Below are 19415 nucleotides of genomic sequence, written 5' to 3'. Positions count from 1 at the left end.
GTAAACGAAATAAAGATTTTTCTTTTATGTTTATAAATAGTGAATTCCGTTTTATTTGTTTTGACATGAACAACCCGAATTTTAATTCAAAAAGTTTTCTGTTTATATTCTACTTTTGGAGTAATATATAATATTATAACATGTAATATACATGAAGAAAAATCTGAGAACGTATTATGCGTATCACGTATACATCATAATATAACGTTAGACCACTTCACGTAATATATTATTTTATTATTGTTTCACGTATGCATGCCTTCTTTGTCATGTGCGATTACGTTATTCAGTGTCGGTTTCTACTAATTATAACCATCCCAAATCTGCATTTGCATTAACGAACGAACAATATTACAATTTTTTATGGCTATAATTATTATTCCTGTATTTTATGATTTAACTATGTAACTCATTGAAAACCAAATTAAACAAATCCTTTTATGGATATAATATAAAAGTATTAAGTTTATAAAACAATCTTAATTATTACGAAAAACGTTAAGAGGATGCATATTTCATCCCCGTTTTACAAGCTTAGTAAATTTGCGTATAGCAGAACTTATTTTATGGTGTTTGCTTTATTATTAGTTAATTGACCTATTATCAAACTCAAAAGTAAGAACATTATCTGTGTTTGTAATTTGTTTTTTTTTTTTAATATACTTCAATTTTCAAGCAAGTTATGTGTATACATATAGTTCAAATTATCATAATATGTAGTTTTTATTTGTAAAATTGTGAGTAGGCACTACTGTAGGTATAATTGTATGTACTCTGCTGTGTTCGGAGGATTCAGTATGTAGATACTGAATTCATAAAAATACACACTCATTGCGGATGGCATTGATTGCCAATAAGGAACAACACTTCAAGAATACTTTGTTAGTTATAATTTATATTCTATACGGGCAATGATTATAATATGCGATAAAAAATAGGGTCCATTTAAAATCCGAGGACCTAATAAACGGATTCTATATAAGTAGGGAACTTTTTGTCGTACCAAACCATCTTATAGTATTGTAATAAATATATTACTATTATTAATATAAATAGTGTGATGTAGTTACAGTAACGATGTGACATTGTAACCAAGCATTCATATTGTTTGTTGATCAAGACAGTTTTCTCCGCGGACGCAGTGTAATAGACAATACGCGTTTCCCGCAGACGTTAATCAGAATAAAATGATACGTACATATAGAATTAATGTTAATAATATAATATACTTTATTATTTAGTTGCATATATGTATCTGGATATCGGTTGGCATCAAGTATGGGGTTTCATATTTCATATTTTAATAATAAATGGTTGTTATCATTTCAATTTTATACTGAACATATATATACATTTCAATAATAATTGTTATTCGTGACGTTTCCACAGTTATAAGTAATGTCTAATACGTAGTTATATACTATACGTAGTTTTTAGGTGCATAGTATGCACGTGGTTTGATACAAGTGCAAATGAATCTAAAATTATGTGCGTGTCACAAAATCACTCGTGGTAAAAAACCAACAGGAAATTTTATGCCACTCCCAACGGTCCCCGTGCGTATGATACACAATAATATTATTTTAATTTTCAGACGATAGTTAAGTTATATTGCAATGCACTATATAATCTGTAGGTGTATAATTAAATAAAACATATTTTAGATGAACAAATGCAGTGCGTAACAATACAGTGAATCGTAATTATATAGGTAATTATAACGATTAACGAATGCTCTTGACTTCCAAATAATAAATAGTTTAAAATTGGTATCTATCTATCTATCTATTATATTTTATATTAAGAAAGTGATGATCCAGATAGATATAAGCATATTATGTGACTACCAAGAGTTGGCTATTACAGTGGTATTAATTTTTCATAAAACTAATACGCTATAATATTAAGGTAGTATCAAATTTTCAGAATGGTTATACATTTTAATAATTGGATAATTGGAGACAACATGTTGTTACATTGTAAATTTGCAACGCTATCCATAAGTGAAAACAGTGATTACAACCCTCACCAAAATTTACTCGTATTAGAAATTTACGAAATTTAAAATAATAATTAATATTATTACAATCATAATTACCCCTCTCCTGAATATTTGTTCTGTCTTCTGTGTATGAGCTTGAATTGGATCCCCGCCCCCTCTGGTAAACTACAATATTGAGTACACGATTTATATGCCAATGTTTATCAATGTTCGTTGTTCTGTTACGTGAAAAAATTAAATAAAAGCTCAAGACGTGGATTTCTACGCAGGCTCATAATCTATGGTCGACGACATAAAGCTTAAAATGTCCTCAACGCCTATATTGTATATTATATTATAATATATAATAATATATGATACGTATTTTAAGTACGCAATACATTTTAGCATTTTAGCACGCGCTAAAACGATTATTGTGTAAAGAGAATAAAAATATATTTTAATGTGTTCCAAGAGCTTTGCCGATGACAACGAGTCTGTCTGTTGTAGATCGTTTGCGGAGGATATATACTACATAAATTATTATGCATTATACATATATATATACACACACTACACACACACACAGACACACACATATAACACGCATAATATACGCGTACGTGTGCCTATATATAACTATAATACAAAACAATGCGATATAAACGCCACGATTGGACCGAACCCAAACAAGCAGACTTTAACACACGAATAAATACTTTGTATATAATATATTATATATAACACATCTTGTGCGTGTACATATATATACAAAATATATGGTATATTATAATATAATATTATTTTCAGTTTGACCCAATTTTGGAGCATGTGCCGTTGAACGACTATACTGAATGTCGGACAATGATCTTTCTCATCGATGCGTCCGAAATAATAATAATAATAATATTATAAGACCACGATAATCCGTGGTGTATCCGTATCTATATAATATTCGTCGGTCGCTCCTAGTTGATAAGGAGCGAGTTTCGGAAGACGACCAGTGGATTATTCCAGGAGGTCTACGAACGGCCGACGAGCTAATATTATGTTTATAAATATTATACTTCAAAAGTATAATACTATAATTTATAATACATAGGTATCAGACGTTTTTTCATCGTTTCAACCACCTTATAATATGATATTAAATAATATCATGATAACTTCCAAACAAACATTTCGCACATTTTTTGTTGTTTTAATATTTGGAATTTAATAAGAATTGGTAAAATGAATATATTATAATATTATTGAGAACCTATGTACCAGCTATGTATAGAGTATACTCGTTTAATATTGTGGTCTACACGATATATGTGTTGGTTCAATAATGTTAATATTCATGACACCATGTGAAGATCATATTTTGAACATTCGTTTTCTTTTCATAGATATTATTATATCAACAATTTCAGTGGCGTAATTATGATAGTAGGATGTTATATCGACTCCCTAGAGCTTTTTTTCATCAAATAATAATATGTATAATATAATGTATAGTGCTGGTAAATCAATTAGGTAATTAATAGAAATAACATACAATTGGCAACTAACGCGATTTTTTTTCCTATAAAATAATTACGCGTAAATATATTGTAATAACCATGTATATGAAATTAAAAATATGTGCTCATTGTTAATAAATGTTTCTCTAAAAAATTGTATGAACTAACTTTTAGTGAACTAGGTACCCGCAAAATAAATAAAAATATATTTAGAGATTTGTCCTGATGTGAGGGGGGGGGGAATGACGTGGATAGTGTAGTAGTGCTTTAGGATTTTACGCTGAAAAGTCAAAAGTATATGTATTATTATATCTCTCCGGAAAAAATCTCAATTATAACGCTACTGCGAAACGTCCCTTTAAAATCCGCAGTAATGTGGTAACGTGCGGTAGAAAAATAGTACTTTGAAAATCTGTACTTTTCTTTATAGACTTTAAAATTTATCTTTAAAACATTTATTACTTTTTTTGTTCGCCTTAGATTTTTCGGGCGCCACTCGTATATAGTTAGCGTCGAATCGGGCAAAAGACGGCGGTGGTCCACTGCAGCAGTGGTGCGACCTTTTTTGGCTAAGGCACGCACACACACACACACACACACACACACACACAATCGCACTCACACACACGCAAACACACACATACTCAAACGCATTTTATATACAATACTATCTTCCCGCACATATAATATAATCGATAGGCCAACGTCGCCGCCGCCTAAGGCGTGTGGCTTTTAAAGGCAAAACCGCACCAACCCTGTTGTTTGATGCCCTGCCTAGCCCTCTTTTCGCGGCGTACTGTTCGCCGTTGTGCGCACGAACGCAAAACAACCAACCCTTACACTGTAATACATGTGTGTGTGTGTGTGTGTGCACGGGGTGAATTACTATTTTTAACTTCTAGGGGGTAGAACATAAAATATATAAGAAGTAATAAATCGTGCCCATTTATTAAGAAAGAAATCAACTGCTTAAAGTTTTAAACTTACACATTCACATATTTCTAAAAATCATTCCTACGAGTATAAATCTGTAGGTACCTACTTGAATCATATTTTATGCTTGATCGAACCATAAATTGTGTGACGGAATATTGAATAATTTTGTGTTTAAATATTGTCACTATACAATTGAAACTCTAGAGTTAAAATCTTAATATTATTATGTTCATTCATTCTTCGGAAATGCCAATATTGTGTTCTGTTATTTTTTTATCATCGGCTATTTAATTATTTGATGTCCGAACTTAAGTAATGAGGGGCTGTGATTTTTGTATTGATCCTCTCTTTGAAAACTGTATAATAAATTATTATTATACAATAAAATATGCGTACCTGTATAGAAATATATACATACACCCATTACCTACCTTATCATATAATTGGCTAGAACATTCGCAATTTCAATCGTAGCTATATGTTACGAGCAGTATATACCTCTATAATATTTTTCGCGTTTTATAGGGTTGATTATAGTATATGTGTATATACGGTTTAAATAAATGGGATAAACTAGGTCAAATGGGGTAGGCAGTGTCAATAACTTTGGACGGCTTATAATAGAGGGGTCCCTGAAAACGACTACTCGGCAGTTGGCGTACACGGTATTTCACCTATATATTATGTATAAAATATATGTTGAAATGTATACAAAATATATTCACGAACGTTATTTACATTTATAAATTTCTTTATAAAGTTTGGACTATTATACAATATACAGATATAATAAACTATATTAGTAGTTACCTATCCAATTAAACTGTAAAAATTCGATTTATAATATTTATTGAAATACGTTATGTTAATTTATTTAAAATCATTGCATAACAGCATTATATAATAACATTGTAATGATACAAATATTCCCTAAAATTATATGAGTACCAAAATTCAGTGTTTTGTATGGGTCATTGTGTTTTGTTTGTAACAAAATACATAGTTAAAAAAGCATTCCTAAAAAGTAATTTATTTAATTTAAGCTTGAAAAGCACACACACAAAAAAAGAAAAAGTAACCACTATATTATAGTTGGTTATAGTAACTATAACCATTAACCCGTTATTCCAGTAATTATTTTATCAGCCTTTTATATTATATCAATAACAAACAGAATAATTTTGACGATGAAACACAAAAAGTTCATCTATTTCTGGTGATGATATGGTAGGTAAATGGCCAATAAAATACAGTTGAAGACATTTTTGAAATTTTCGTGAAAATTATTCATAAATCATGCAAAAAGTGCATTTAACGGGAAAATCGGGAAAATCTAAATTAAGTTTACTCAGCGATCATTACTGTCAGAATAATACGAAACTAATTGATACATATATAACATTTCGTACCTATATATATATATATATATATAAGAATATATTATACTTCTCATTAAAAGCTTCAAAATACGAGGTTAGTCGTGTGTGAAGTCAGATTGTCATTGAAAATATCCTATTTCAGATGACCCAATAATGATACCCCTAACTCTATATAGTCGCGCGTTACCGTGGTAATATTTGGCGGTACCTATAACGATTTTGTCGGTAATTCTCGACAGTCACTTGCGGCGGACCATCGGAAATAGGTATATGTGAATCTGTCCACGTATACAACATAAAAACGCGTTTAGGCCCAGTGGCTTTTTAGGGTGTGGCAAATACGTGTTCAGATGATAGGTACGACATTTGTTTTTGGTTTATAAAGATTCAAACAATTATTTAAAAACTAAAAAATGTATTAAAAAATAAGTACTGTTACCGCGTGGCCTCACCCAAAATACGTCCACATACACGCGGCTTTCCTTTGACGTGGACCGCCTACTAGGCCGATCGAAAATTGTGCCACTCGGCATCCAAAAAAGCCACAGAAAATGCATTTGTGACGTCTTACACACGCGACGTCATACCTGGTCGCGCCTTAACTACTCGTAATAACATGATAACATTATCATCACGACGGAAATCCTGCATCCACACATGCAAAAGATCGGACGAATACCCTTTTCCGGTTTGACACTATATAATCGTCTCGAATCTCAAAACTCCCGTGTGTACTGAGTGTCATCTCGATCGCCTGTGTGTACTGATCTCGTAACTACCTATATCGGATGCGTAGGGGAATTGGGCAACTCACAATGGAACTGCGTGTGCGGTAAAATGCAATTTCCGGCGGGGACGTGTGCGTGACAATTCCGTCAAGAATATTGTCTGTTACTGCGGGCCCACAATATAATAACACGCCCCTCAAAATAGCTACACAATTTCGTCTGACTGCAACGTGCAGCCCCGAGAAATAGAAGCTCATTTTTATAAACGCGTTTCCGAACCGGCGCACCACCGATTGTAGACCGGAAGTTCTCGAAATAGAAACAGACAAGACGACGAAAACTAAACGACGATATATTATAATACACGACTTTACGTACATATCATGCGTTTATATATTGTACATTATTAAGTATTCATAAACTATATTATAACAATATGAATGTAATCGTATGTGCTCCAATATTGCATAACAATAATAATTTAATATATGCATCACACACAAAACGCGTCCAAAACAGTCTTTTGTCGTTCCGGTTCGGTGCCGTCCCAGTTATTATCGAACGTTTATTATGATTATTTTTTTTTATCTCTTCACAGTGTATTTATTACAATTTTATTTTTTTGTTTACTGACTTGTCGTGTGATCGAAAGGTGTAGCACACCTAACTGCGCCAGTATATACGCCTGGGTCGTTTACTACCATTAATCATTCTGTATGGGGGGGGGGGGGGGGGTAGGGGTTATCCACACTAACGGAATCAGCCTCGACCCAGGCGGCGAGGACTTTTGCAACGGCGCGCGGAAAGAGCCCCGCGGCGCATTATCACAGCGGTACAACATTGTATTGTAATAATTTTTTTTTTTTTAATCAATACTTTGGCTTGTTGGGTGGTTTGTGACGAAATTTCGAGCCGAAATATCTACGTTTGAAATGATAATATAGATTAACGTCTGCTATCGAGTAGATCGCATAATTTACACGTAGTTAATAAAACAAGTAGCCTAGGACTTGCCTCAGCTCATACAAAACCTTGCATTCAAATATTGAATGTACTCTGGTTTTGAACATTTTTACTTAAAAAATGTATTATACAATATAATATTATATTAGAATAAGGCAATAAAAAAAAAAAAATAATAAATACACTTATGTGTCTAAATTTTATTCATAAGAACAAAGTATTATCAGTAGGATATGAAAGTTATTTTTGAAGAAAACATAACTTACAAGAAGTACACATTTTCTTTCCACAGAGCACCAAAACGGACCTGAGCCCCCGTTTTGAACTTTGTAGGAATATCGTTATAGTTATAGCTGGTAGCTATCACTTAATCGTTTTTTTTTTCAAGTCAGCAAATATTCGGTCCTTTGCCCCACACAACTACTTTCGAACTCCCTAAAAAGTATTCCGATAAAATAAATCAGTTGTAATAATTTTTCGCGGCGGTCGATTGTATGACATTTTTAGGTATAATATATGGCTGTTACTCTGAGAAAAAACACACGCAAATTAATGCCGGTTGAATTATTCACTTTGATTAAATCGGCGAAAAAGGCTATACGCCGTTTACCTCGCGAGGCGATGGACGCATTTTTGCACGCCCCGTCACAGAGATTCGCAGTACGTCTTATTACAATTTTATGCGTCGGTGGCTTACGCAAATTAATTACAATGTTGCAGAGTAAAAAATGTGTATATAGGTACCGAAAGTATATACCGTCGTTTGTAAGTCTTATCGCTATTGAGTCGATCAAAGGATTTGGGTCGTTTACATCTGTTTTTCGTTTCGTGATGCGTATAGATAGAATAATATTATGGATGTATATTTACTTTGATATCCCAACCATTATATACCTATACTTATAATAGTATTTTACGCAGTTTGGCTAATCAGTTTGATATTATCATATGTATTTATATTCACTTGTATTTTATTAGAAGATCTTTTAATATTCTTGTATTTATCTATTTAACTTTGAAAATATTTCTACTTACTATGGCAAATAAAAGATATTATTATTATTATTATTAAGAATTATGTGTATAATATTATTCTACGAGTGCTATGTTATCATTATTATTTAAACAAAGGCACGTCTAATAATACGTTTTTACAAAATATAAAATATAAAAACAAAGACAAATAAAAAATATATAGGACACAGACACTGCAGTATTATAATTTATAAAACTGTAAGTTTATCTACAAATTAAATTTAGACGTATCTGCTATCATTGTTTTTTTGTTATATCTTAAAAATAAAGTATATCATAAATTAATATTATTAAAATATAATCAGTTTTTCCTTCTTATTTTGTTGTAATATGGATAATGATGTTAATATATTTAGAATGATCACTTTTACGATATTAATATGTACGTTTGTGTTTTTATATTTTCATTTTTTGTGTTGGTGGGTCACGGGGTCACACTAATATATACAGTTCCTGTTCCCGTTGACTCACCCTGTATTGAATCAGCCACCCCTCGGCTTAATATCTAGCTGACAAATATATATCGTTTGGTCACTTGAGGAACACTGCACCTGTTACGGAGCAACATTATTATATATTACAAAAAAATCCACGTTAATCCGCGATATTTCGTTTAATTTGATTCTCGTCGGGGATATGATTACCTCAAAGTATATTATGGTCAACTTTAATCGTCGTAAGTGCCTAACTTTATACTCATGGACACGAACAACGAATAATTTTTACTAACCTGTCTTGCATCTTCAGATACTTAATAAACAGATGGACAAAGCGCAAAATTGATTATCGATTGGAGACCCTATGCCATCGATGATCGGATGAAGTATCACATACCTACCCACTATAATGCGTGGTGGGTCACCCTATGTTAGCGGGTGTGCTGCATGAAACGAGGGCACGCATTTTTCTTATTCGTACAATACGACATGATTGATGAATTGAATACGATTTCCATATTATAACAAAGTGTCTGGCATATGACCTGAAATGTTAATGTCTGCTTCGACAATTTATATACCGCGTATTTCACGAGTAGTGTTCGTAACTTAAGTCGTGGTGGAGAGACCATCATGAGAACTTTCTGAAAACAAGCCCCACCGTTTGGACGCCTGTGGATTTCGTAGCGTTTAAGGATGTTTACCTATTCCGAAAACCGAAGTAAGTCGAATAATGTACGCTCGTGTCGTTCGTCTGTAACACGATGATAATAACAACATGTGCGCCGATGCATGTATCGCAACGAGCAACCATATTATTAATAATAATAATAATAATAATATATATTGTACCGCTTAGGATTTCATTCAAAACTATACGGGACGTGATCTCATTGTCATACCGTACAAAATAATAACATCTACGTCGAGGGAGATACGCACGCGGACAATCAGCCCCTAACTCGGTCTGCGGCTGTTCTACACCTACTCTACAGAATATATATTATATATCGTCATGTTTTTCAGCGATACATATTGCATTATGTGATGTTGTATTATTGTTGTATCCCTCCGATCACGCTCGCATTGCATTATTCAGCTGAGTACCGCCGGATTTTTGCTACGTACCTACTACGTTATTCAGGAGGAATTCCAAAAGCTATCGAATTCCATTTCACCCCCTTCTGCGGGTCGTACCTATAGGTGCGGTATCTTAGCTGCCAACTTTATACCCGCCGAGCTATAATTCGAGAGTGGAATAGTAATAAACATATATATGCGATCGCCGCCGTAAGCCTTCGTCGAAAGCCTTCTGCACTTTTTCTTTTCTCCCGTCCTCAAGACGATCATCGATTTGTACCCAAGCTGCAGAGTGCTTGATTTGGGGAAAAAAAGAGGGGGGGGATGAAAAAGTGTAAAAAAAATGTGCGTACTTGATTATTCAAATGTTTTATTGATTAGGATATAGTTATAGCAACGGAACGCGTAAATATTTTTTTTTAATGAAGAGCGACTCTGTCCCCCCTCACTCCATCCGCGACACCTCACAAATATTCAAACACTGTCAAGCATGATTTTTCTGTGGATTTACTTTATAACGTTAATTTGGATTTCAACTGTAGTAGTGATATATTTATGTAAGTTGCGATGTAGGTACCTAAATATAAAATATGTTTCGTGTCGATTCCATTCGTTTGCGAATAGCGCAATTACCTGTCTTCGGGAACGTCAACATGATGTCGTTGATGTTCGTTAATACGATATAATAAAAATAATAACGAAACGTTTTCAACGAATATAGGTATACGATTTAATGAGTATTACATAATATGTAAGCGAATTGATCGCATTATAAGACTATTTTACGATTCGTCGGTTTTTCGGCACCCACGACCCACACGCAGTTATATAACATTCTAAACGATCATGTCGCTGCTGGTAACGTAGGTACCAGAGACGATTTTTTTACGCGTTTGCGCAGACCAGATCGAAAATTGGATCGAAGACGACGTCGCATAAATTTGTCGGGCTGCACATCACATTATGCTTCTACGCAATAATATATAATATCCTATGGCTGCTGAATTAATAACGCGCAGGTTTAACCGGTTTACGGATGTTGTCGAGTTGACAAGTGCCGGGTCGCTTGTTGCGGTCAAGATGTCCGGCACGTCAACAAAGGTCAAAGTACCTTCGATGATGGGGAAAAAACGATTATTTTTTTGTTCGTTTAACACAATAGGTATAATCAGGCATAGTGCACGCACGTGTAAATGTGTCGAACACGTTATTATATTATTATTACACGGTCGGCTAAAGGATAAAGTGGTAATAAAAACAAAAAATAAAAAAATACGTAAACTTTGTCGTCATACATAATATGCAAAAAGTAGTAGGTACTAAATAATTCGAAAGTTTTTCCCGGAGAGCGCGGAAAAAATCTGATTGACACTTTGTTAGTTGTTAAACAAATCCGAAATAATAATATATAATATAACATGTTTAACGCGAGCAAACATGTAAACTAAATATTAATAGTGTACGCGCGGTGAAGACGAACTACCCTTCCTATAGTGTGTAACCTTTACATGCACGTAACAAGCGACCGACACGCCTGTCACTATGTATATATAATACGACGATATAGCGTAAACTCAATATCGAGTTTGAAAAGTTTCGGCCGAGTAGTAGGTGTATGTGTAATGTGTATTATAGGTGTGCGAAAAATAATAAATTTTACTCTGATGAAAAATTTCGGTTACTGCGAACTATATATTAATATGACGCGCGCGTTTATAACATTCACGCGTCGGTGATAACAGTATATCGTAGGATTTTTGTCGCGCATTATTTTGTTGCGTATAATCTTGTGCTATTAAAACGACTACGAAACCGGAAAGATTATGGGTTTTGTTTCGCGGGGGTGTGCCCGGAAGAGTTATGGGGGGGGCGTGTGTGTTCGAATGGTTCAGTAATCCGACTAACGTTTCGTCAAAAATTCGTTGTGGCACGGTGAGAGGGGTGGGCGAGCTCGCGCGACCCGCACCTCGTCATTTCACCCTCACCCCACCAAGACGCGGGCGGGCGGCAAGTGCCCAGGTGATTTTTTTCGGCTGATGTTTTTTGTCTCTTCGTCGATCAATCCACTTCATTGTTTACCTTTATTTTTTTTCTCATTTATTATTTCGTTCAATTCTCGTCTGGGACAGCTGTGGTGTAGACGAAAAAATAAATAAACCCAACCTCGCGGTGGCTGTACACCGATTATACCGACGCCGCCGCAAATAATAATTATAAGACATCATAAAATAGTCTCTACAAATCGATCTATCCCTGCCAAATAACACGTGCCGAGTGCCACACATCCGTTCCACCGGGGCGTTGTGTGTCAAGACATCAAAATGGCGTCTCGAGTTTCATTGCACCTCCCCTGACCCTCACCAAATATATAAGAAGTGTTATCAAGTGCATAATATATTGTAACGTTACCATCATTGCAAAAGATTAGTATATGGTTCTCACCTGGTTCTCCGAGTGAAGCAACTTCAGCTGATCGTTGATGAGCGAGTACTTGGCAGACTCCTCTTTGCGCAGGGCACGCTCCTTCTTCAGCTCGGGGCTCCAGAACGTTTTGATGCTGTGCATGCTGGACCCGAGTTTCTGGTTGGTCAGCTCGAGTTCTTTCTTGAGGTTGGAAAGTTCGCGGTGCAAATCGGTGTTCTGGTGCTGGAGTTCGCCCAGGAAGTGTCCGGTGTCGCGGGCGTTGGACATGAAGTGGCCACCACCGACGCCACCGCCACCGATACCGCTGCCGGGCGACTGTCTTGCCCTGGACGACACGGCGCCGTAAGGATCGTCATCCAGCGACGAGAAGCCACCGCCATAGCCACGGTCCCTGTCGAACGACCTGTAGTCACGGTCGTGGCCGTACTGACCACCTGAGTCGGACAGTATACCACCGCCGCCAGTGTTGCGGTCCAGAGACTGGTACCGGGACGGTGGCATGACGCCCATCCGGTCGACGGGACGGCTGGCGCTCCGGGACCGGTGGGACGCGCCACCGGCTGGTCCCATGGCCCGTCCTCGGTCGTCCAGCAGCACCGGACTGTTCAGGTCATCGTCTCGGTAGTACGACGATGAAACGCCTCCACCGCCGCCACCGATGCCCAGACCTCCACCTCCGATGCCTGTCTGGTAAGCGCCGCCGCCACCACCGCCGATTCCACCGCCGCCGTGGTGGTCGGGCGACCCGGCGCCCGGTCTGACCGTTCTACGGCCCACCGGGCTGTTCCGCTGGCCGCCGCCTCCACCTCCACCTGCGCCTGTCGGATACGTCCTGGACGGTGACCGATCGACCGTTGGAAGTTCAGTGGCTATGCGCCGGGTGCCGCGCGGGGAACGCGTGCCTGTGGCGCCTAACGACGATCCTGGCCCGTACGGTTCCCTGGCTGACATTCCGGGTCACCTTCCACTGGTAGGCGTGCGTATCCGGGTCGGGCCTACTGCCTACCCTTCTTGCTGGTTAACTTCGGTGCTGGTGTTCGAATGCCAAACACACGCTGGAGCGCACCGTTACGCGCGGCGAGCCATCGTGTGTCGCGAGAGTCCTCTCGCGTGCTCACTCGTACTCGGCAAACTAACAACAGCCCTGCGAACTTTAACGTCGACGACTGTAATAATAATAATAATAATAATAATAATAATAACAGTAGTAGTAGTGGTGGTAGTAGTAGTAATATAAATGAGCGTATTACACAGAGCCGGTGGACGAACGGACACGCGCGTTAATCGGTACGGCGAACACTCGCGGCCCAAAGGGCGGCGCGGTAGGGGCGTCGTACGCGCACCGCGACACTGTAAAACATTCGGAGCGCACGCGCACCACCACCGCCGACGACGACGTAACACGCACACAAAACACACGCGCGCGCACCGACACAGAACACACTCGGCACACGGGCGGCGCGGCAACCACGGACGACACACTGAACGCGTTCGAGGCCAGCTGCTGCTCCCTGATCAATGAAGACCCCTTCGGGCCGCCGCGCCGCCACGACCCCCCTCTAACCGCGGTATAATACGCCGCCTGCGCGTTACCATTAGCGTCATCGTCGCCGCCGCCGCTGTTGCGGAGCGTACAGAGTGCGCGCGCGAGGGGGAGAGGAGGCCAACGCTGAATTCGGCCTCGCGCGCGCACACCCGCACAAATGCGCGCGCGCTTTTCCCTGCAGCCGCTTACGGCTACGCTAAGGCCGTACTCGGGGGTCCCGGACGACCCCGACGCCGCCGCCACGCGTTTTTTTTTTCGTTTGTGAGTTTTTCGTTTCGTTAATAGCGCCCTGGTTCGGCGAGTAGGATTTTCGTTTGTCGATTTCCTCTCCCGACGGCACATAATAATAATATATTATAATACTTCTACCGCGACCGAATGTCGTCGGCGTCTTGGCGTACGAGAAATGGTGAAATTTTTCCGCTCAACCACACGCCCACACGTGTGTGTGTGTTTGTGTGCATGTGTGAGCGTTTGTTTACCCGGGTCGGCCGTCGGTGCGGCGATGAGAGTAGGAAATCAATACGCGCGGCAACGAGTGCGGCTCGTGTGTGTGCGTGTGTGGGTTGGGCCTTTATATTAATATAATATTAACATATATTATAATATATATTATAGATAGATTAGGGGTAGTTTGGTAATAATTATTATAATAGGTATATACAAGTTTATAACATTATAATACCACATATACCTACGTAGTACGACCGTGCCTATAGAACGTGGGAGGGAAATCGAGCGAAATCCGAGGGGGAGTGGAGGGAGGGGTTTGGTTATCGCGAGCACGGTTTATTTATTTATTTTTTTGATCAATGTGTGATCGGTTATTATAATATTATTTGTAAGCGTGTCGGAACGGGTTTTGTTTTTTTTTAAATTTAAATTTCCATCTCGGCCGCCTGCAGATTAAAAGCTTGAAAACTTTTACGTTTTTCCGCGTACACATACATAGGTGTGGGTACATCGCACACGTAATAGGGTTATTTCGTTTTATAATCGCACGCTAATGCAATTTAATTTACACTCTCGACGGTAATCAGTGTACACGGCGTACAGTCGTTGTAGGTGTAATTATGGCCATTATATTATAGTGTATACGTGACCGTGTGCGTGTGCATCAGTGCCATCGTAGCCGTTTTTCGAGAAATACCAATATAGATCGTATATGGATATTGGATACCTACGCTATAATTATTGTTATGATGTGCACCGATCTTATGCACTGCACCGCTGCACCTTCGCACCATTTCACTGCAATATAATATTAATTAACTGAAATATGACTTACCGAATAACCATAAATAATCAACACGAATCATTCCACCACGGATAATGACCGCGACTTACTGCAGTCTTTAGCACGCCCAGAATTACTGATATTATAGACGAACCGTCCGCGATCCGTCCCACCCCTTATGATCTCAGTACCGGATCCGTCGGTTGTTCGAGGGGTGGGGAGCGGGTATGTGTCTAGCTTATAATATTATATTGCGAATCATATTATAATATATTATAATCACATTATAAACGATATTTTAATATTATCATATATCAATAGAATTAGGAACTTACGTGAAGAAAAACGAGACTCAGAAGGGCATAAAGAGATCGCTCGACTCTCTGTAGCCCCAACACGCATCACGTCGTAGTGACCGCTGTGTCATGCGGACATTTTTCGACCCATCAACTTCACAATTATTTTGTATTTATTGTACTTACTAAATTTGTGACAACCTCTGGACCCACGGCGGGTGCACCCACTACACGCATAAACATGGTCGTCATTTACTGCTGCGTGGGATCTGACGTTCAGAGAACTCGCTGCTATCGTAGATAATACAAACAATTATTGTACATATTAATATATTGTTTTTTTTTTTTTTTTTATCGCAGCTTTGAACCGAGACGACGTTCAGAAAAGTGAGCGTCGTATAAATTTTACAATAATATTGTGATATTTTCGTCGGCATATTATGTAAAACTTTAGACCACCCATTTTGCAGTCAGTCTTCAGTATTAATGCCGACCGATGGTCTCTGCGCTTGTTGCGTTACAACGTCCATAAACATTTTAAGTATTTGACATTTTTTTAGTGTCGATCCACGCGATAACGCCGAGTGCTCCAACCCGATTACTGTCTCCGTTATCCGCTGTTGACATTGAACAGTGTGGGTCTCGGAATTCTAACAAATTTAACCTGCTGTGTGCGGCACTACAGTGTAGTCGGGGCTCTAGGGTATTATGTCTGATCTTACGTCTAAGTCGTCCGCAAATACAACTGCGGACATCCGTACCATATCGTCTTGCAGATTAATCAATAGTCCTCCTTCACAAATCGCACAGTTTTGCAGCTCGCCTGAACCGTTTTCCCCGCACGAGATAAAATCGCCCCGCCGTAGTCGCATCAGGTCAGTGACAACCGAAAAATCCTCACATAGGTCAGGTACTTATGTAGGTTATAGGATGTACTATTATTACTGTATTAGTCATTATAATTGTATTTACAACATTTGCCGTATACCGTGTACATTCGGTCTTAATAAGTTGTGAGTTGTGACCTATGATTGTTATAATAAGCTGTGGCACATTTTGGAAGAAGTCGAAACCACTAACGATTTTTTTTTTTTGTATTCAGATGATCAATTTTCGAGATATATAAAACAATGTATAATGGTAGGTTGTATAGGTATCTGACGAATGACTTGTATAGTATCTGTATAGGTATATAATATATTAATGGGGGGACGAGGTGGCCGAGTGGTCTAACGCGACGGATTCGGCACAGCCGGTCCGAGTTCGATCCTCGACCACTGGGCGGCATTTTTCTCCGTGCAAGTCACGGTGTCCGGAGAACAAGTGCCGCCATCCCCCCACCCCGGGGCACGGCAGAAACCTACGGGTGCCCCATTAGAAATTCTGCCAAACACAACACACACGTGTACCAAACCTACCCAATATAAAAAACCTACAGTGCCCTACCCACACCCAATGGCCTATGTTGCCGCGGGTTACCCAATAAAAAAAAAAAAAAAAAAAAAAAAAAAATATATTAATATATATAACTCCGATTTATATAAATTTTGATATGCTACGATGATGGATATATAAATGGTATCCGCATGATACCAACATCCATGGTCATAAATTATGACTATTGGCTGATATTTAATACTAATTGAAAAAAAGTTTAACATTATGATGGACGTGGCATCTGCATCAACACGTCTCCGTCTTTTCAGTGCGAAAACATTACAAATATTTACTTTCAGCATTTCACGTTTAGTTTCTTTATATTATATGTCACGTGCTTAAAATACGAAGGAAACTAAAAAATAATATGTGAACGTTATTAGACCATCATTTTTAAATGATTTAAGACCAAAGATTATAATTTAGAAATTATTCGTATATTTCAATAATAGCTGGTACCTATTACGCGTTAATTTTTTATAGTTAAAAAAAAATTTATTTTTGCAGAAATTATAAATTTACTTTATCAGCATAAGTTGTAAATCAGACGGTCAGAAACATACTAACACAATTGTTACTTCAGGGTATAAGGGCCACATAGTATTATTGTTTAAAATCCGAAAACCTTTTCGTGGTATTAGATATATGTATTATATTTGAAAAAAAGCCACCAAGGAACGGTATACAGTTTTTCCCTATAAATATACAGGGTGTACACTTATTATATAACTCCCTCTGAAAATAAACTCTTGTTGTGCCACTAGTGGCAGCTGCTTATAGGCAATACATGGAAAAAGTGATCTTGATAAATCTGCAGCTGTGCTGTTCGAACGGCGGCGGCGGCTGAAATAAAAACGATGACGATTTCATGCACGCCACACTATTGCAACTATATTCACTGTGTGCGATAGTGTTATAAAACTTAAGGTTTGACAGAATTGTATTTTATTATAGGTGTGCTATTTGTCGAGCCGAGTCACATAACAGTGTATATAATATTATGTATTGTGATTTGTGATGATTTAAAAATAAAATGGAATATAATATAACGTACATAGAGATAATTAGATTTGGATTGCATGCACGTCACATAATGATGCGTGTGTTAATCTCGATTAAAATTGAATTTGAAAATAAATATACATAAATTTAAGTTCCCCTTTAATTTGATTACAATTTAATATAGTTGTAATAACGAGTTTATACCGTTTAGATTTCTCGCGCATAATCTAAAAGCTTAGATAGGTTTGTTTGTGTTACATACCACCTCGAGTACACTGTAGTCTGCAATTGTATGTCTTTGCACTATAATAGTACTACGAACTATAGAATACAGTAATTATAATATGTAAACGTCGGTTATAATATTATATAAGTGTAATAATTATTATATTTACGTACTATTGTTTACCGGGTATCTGAAGACAGTGTCCGTCAGTATCGGCCATTGTAAACGCGGAAAACATAATGCTATTACAACTATTAACTGCAGCTTGTCACATGTCACGTGTACATAAACTGTATATTATTAAAAAATTGACGAATTATATTATTATCGACAGTATAATAATATTATACCTACTGTAATGTTGTATATTATGTGTACGTTTTTTTTTTTAAAAATTTCACTATAGGAAGTGATTATTTCCGCGAGCCACGTTCTCGCTGCACCTCACTCACATCATAGGTACTTCCAAATTAATTTTTATATAGAATACACGGTTGACTTATCGTGTGATCGCCAACGATATGGATTATAAACCATACTATTGAAATGTGTAGGCGGCACACTGGATATTCACATATTTAAAACTGTAATTAAACTATATAATACGATATCTGTATAATATTAAAACAGGTGAAAGTTGTATACGATAATATTTCCGATTCCTATTCATCACTAAAGTCTTGATTACAGTACTTATATTTGTACACATAATTTATTGTATCACAATATTCACAGTTGACATACCAATTGTGCGCAGTATGTATGTTTCTTTGCAACTTATGAGTTAACAATTTATCGTTTGAATTCGTATACATTTTATTCTGCAGTTTAAAGCTGAATTCAGTTGTTCGCTAAGTTTGCTCAATTAAACATTATCAATTAGGTACCATATTCAACGATAATTTTATTAAAATTAAAAGTATAACAAAAATATTACATTATACATTTTGTATACAACTGGCGAACATATTACTTTAATGCAATCATTTTTTATTAAGTTTAAAATGGGACATTGTTAATAATGTATTTACCACGTTCATATAATATGGGTATTGTTCTAAATGGTACAGTTTAATTTTTTATAACTTTATGGATATGATAAAAATATAAATAAAACGATGGTGTATGATACACAATTTAACTAACTATTTAATATTAAAATATACTAATATAAATAATTAAGTCAAACAATATAGGTAA

At 37.1% G+C, this 19415-nt stretch overlaps 1 protein-coding gene across 12 annotated transcripts in view; it reads right to left on the bottom strand.

Moving 5' to 3' along the window:
- The window catches only part of LOC132943431 (myosin-2 heavy chain), a 37100-nt gene extending 23132 nt beyond the window's left edge, over positions 1-13968 (bottom strand). For 11 of the 12 annotated variants that reach the window (XM_061012421.1, XM_061012426.1, XM_061012423.1 and 8 more), the window contains exon 1: positions 12490-13968. In XM_061012421.1, the coding sequence (XP_060868404.1) occupies positions 12490-13422 (933 nt within the window). In that variant the 5' untranslated portion in view covers positions 13423-13968. The remainder of the gene's footprint in view (positions 1-12489) is intronic. The other variant, XM_061012420.1, reaches the window with a different exon arrangement.
- Positions 13969-19415: the final 5447 nt, after the last annotated feature.

This window comes from Metopolophium dirhodum, chromosome 4 (assembly GCF_019925205.1).
Source record: "Metopolophium dirhodum isolate CAU chromosome 4, ASM1992520v1, whole genome shotgun sequence".
Lineage (NCBI taxonomy): Eukaryota > Metazoa > Arthropoda > Insecta > Hemiptera > Aphididae > Metopolophium > Metopolophium dirhodum.
This window is presented reverse-complemented; position numbering and strand designations above follow the sequence as displayed.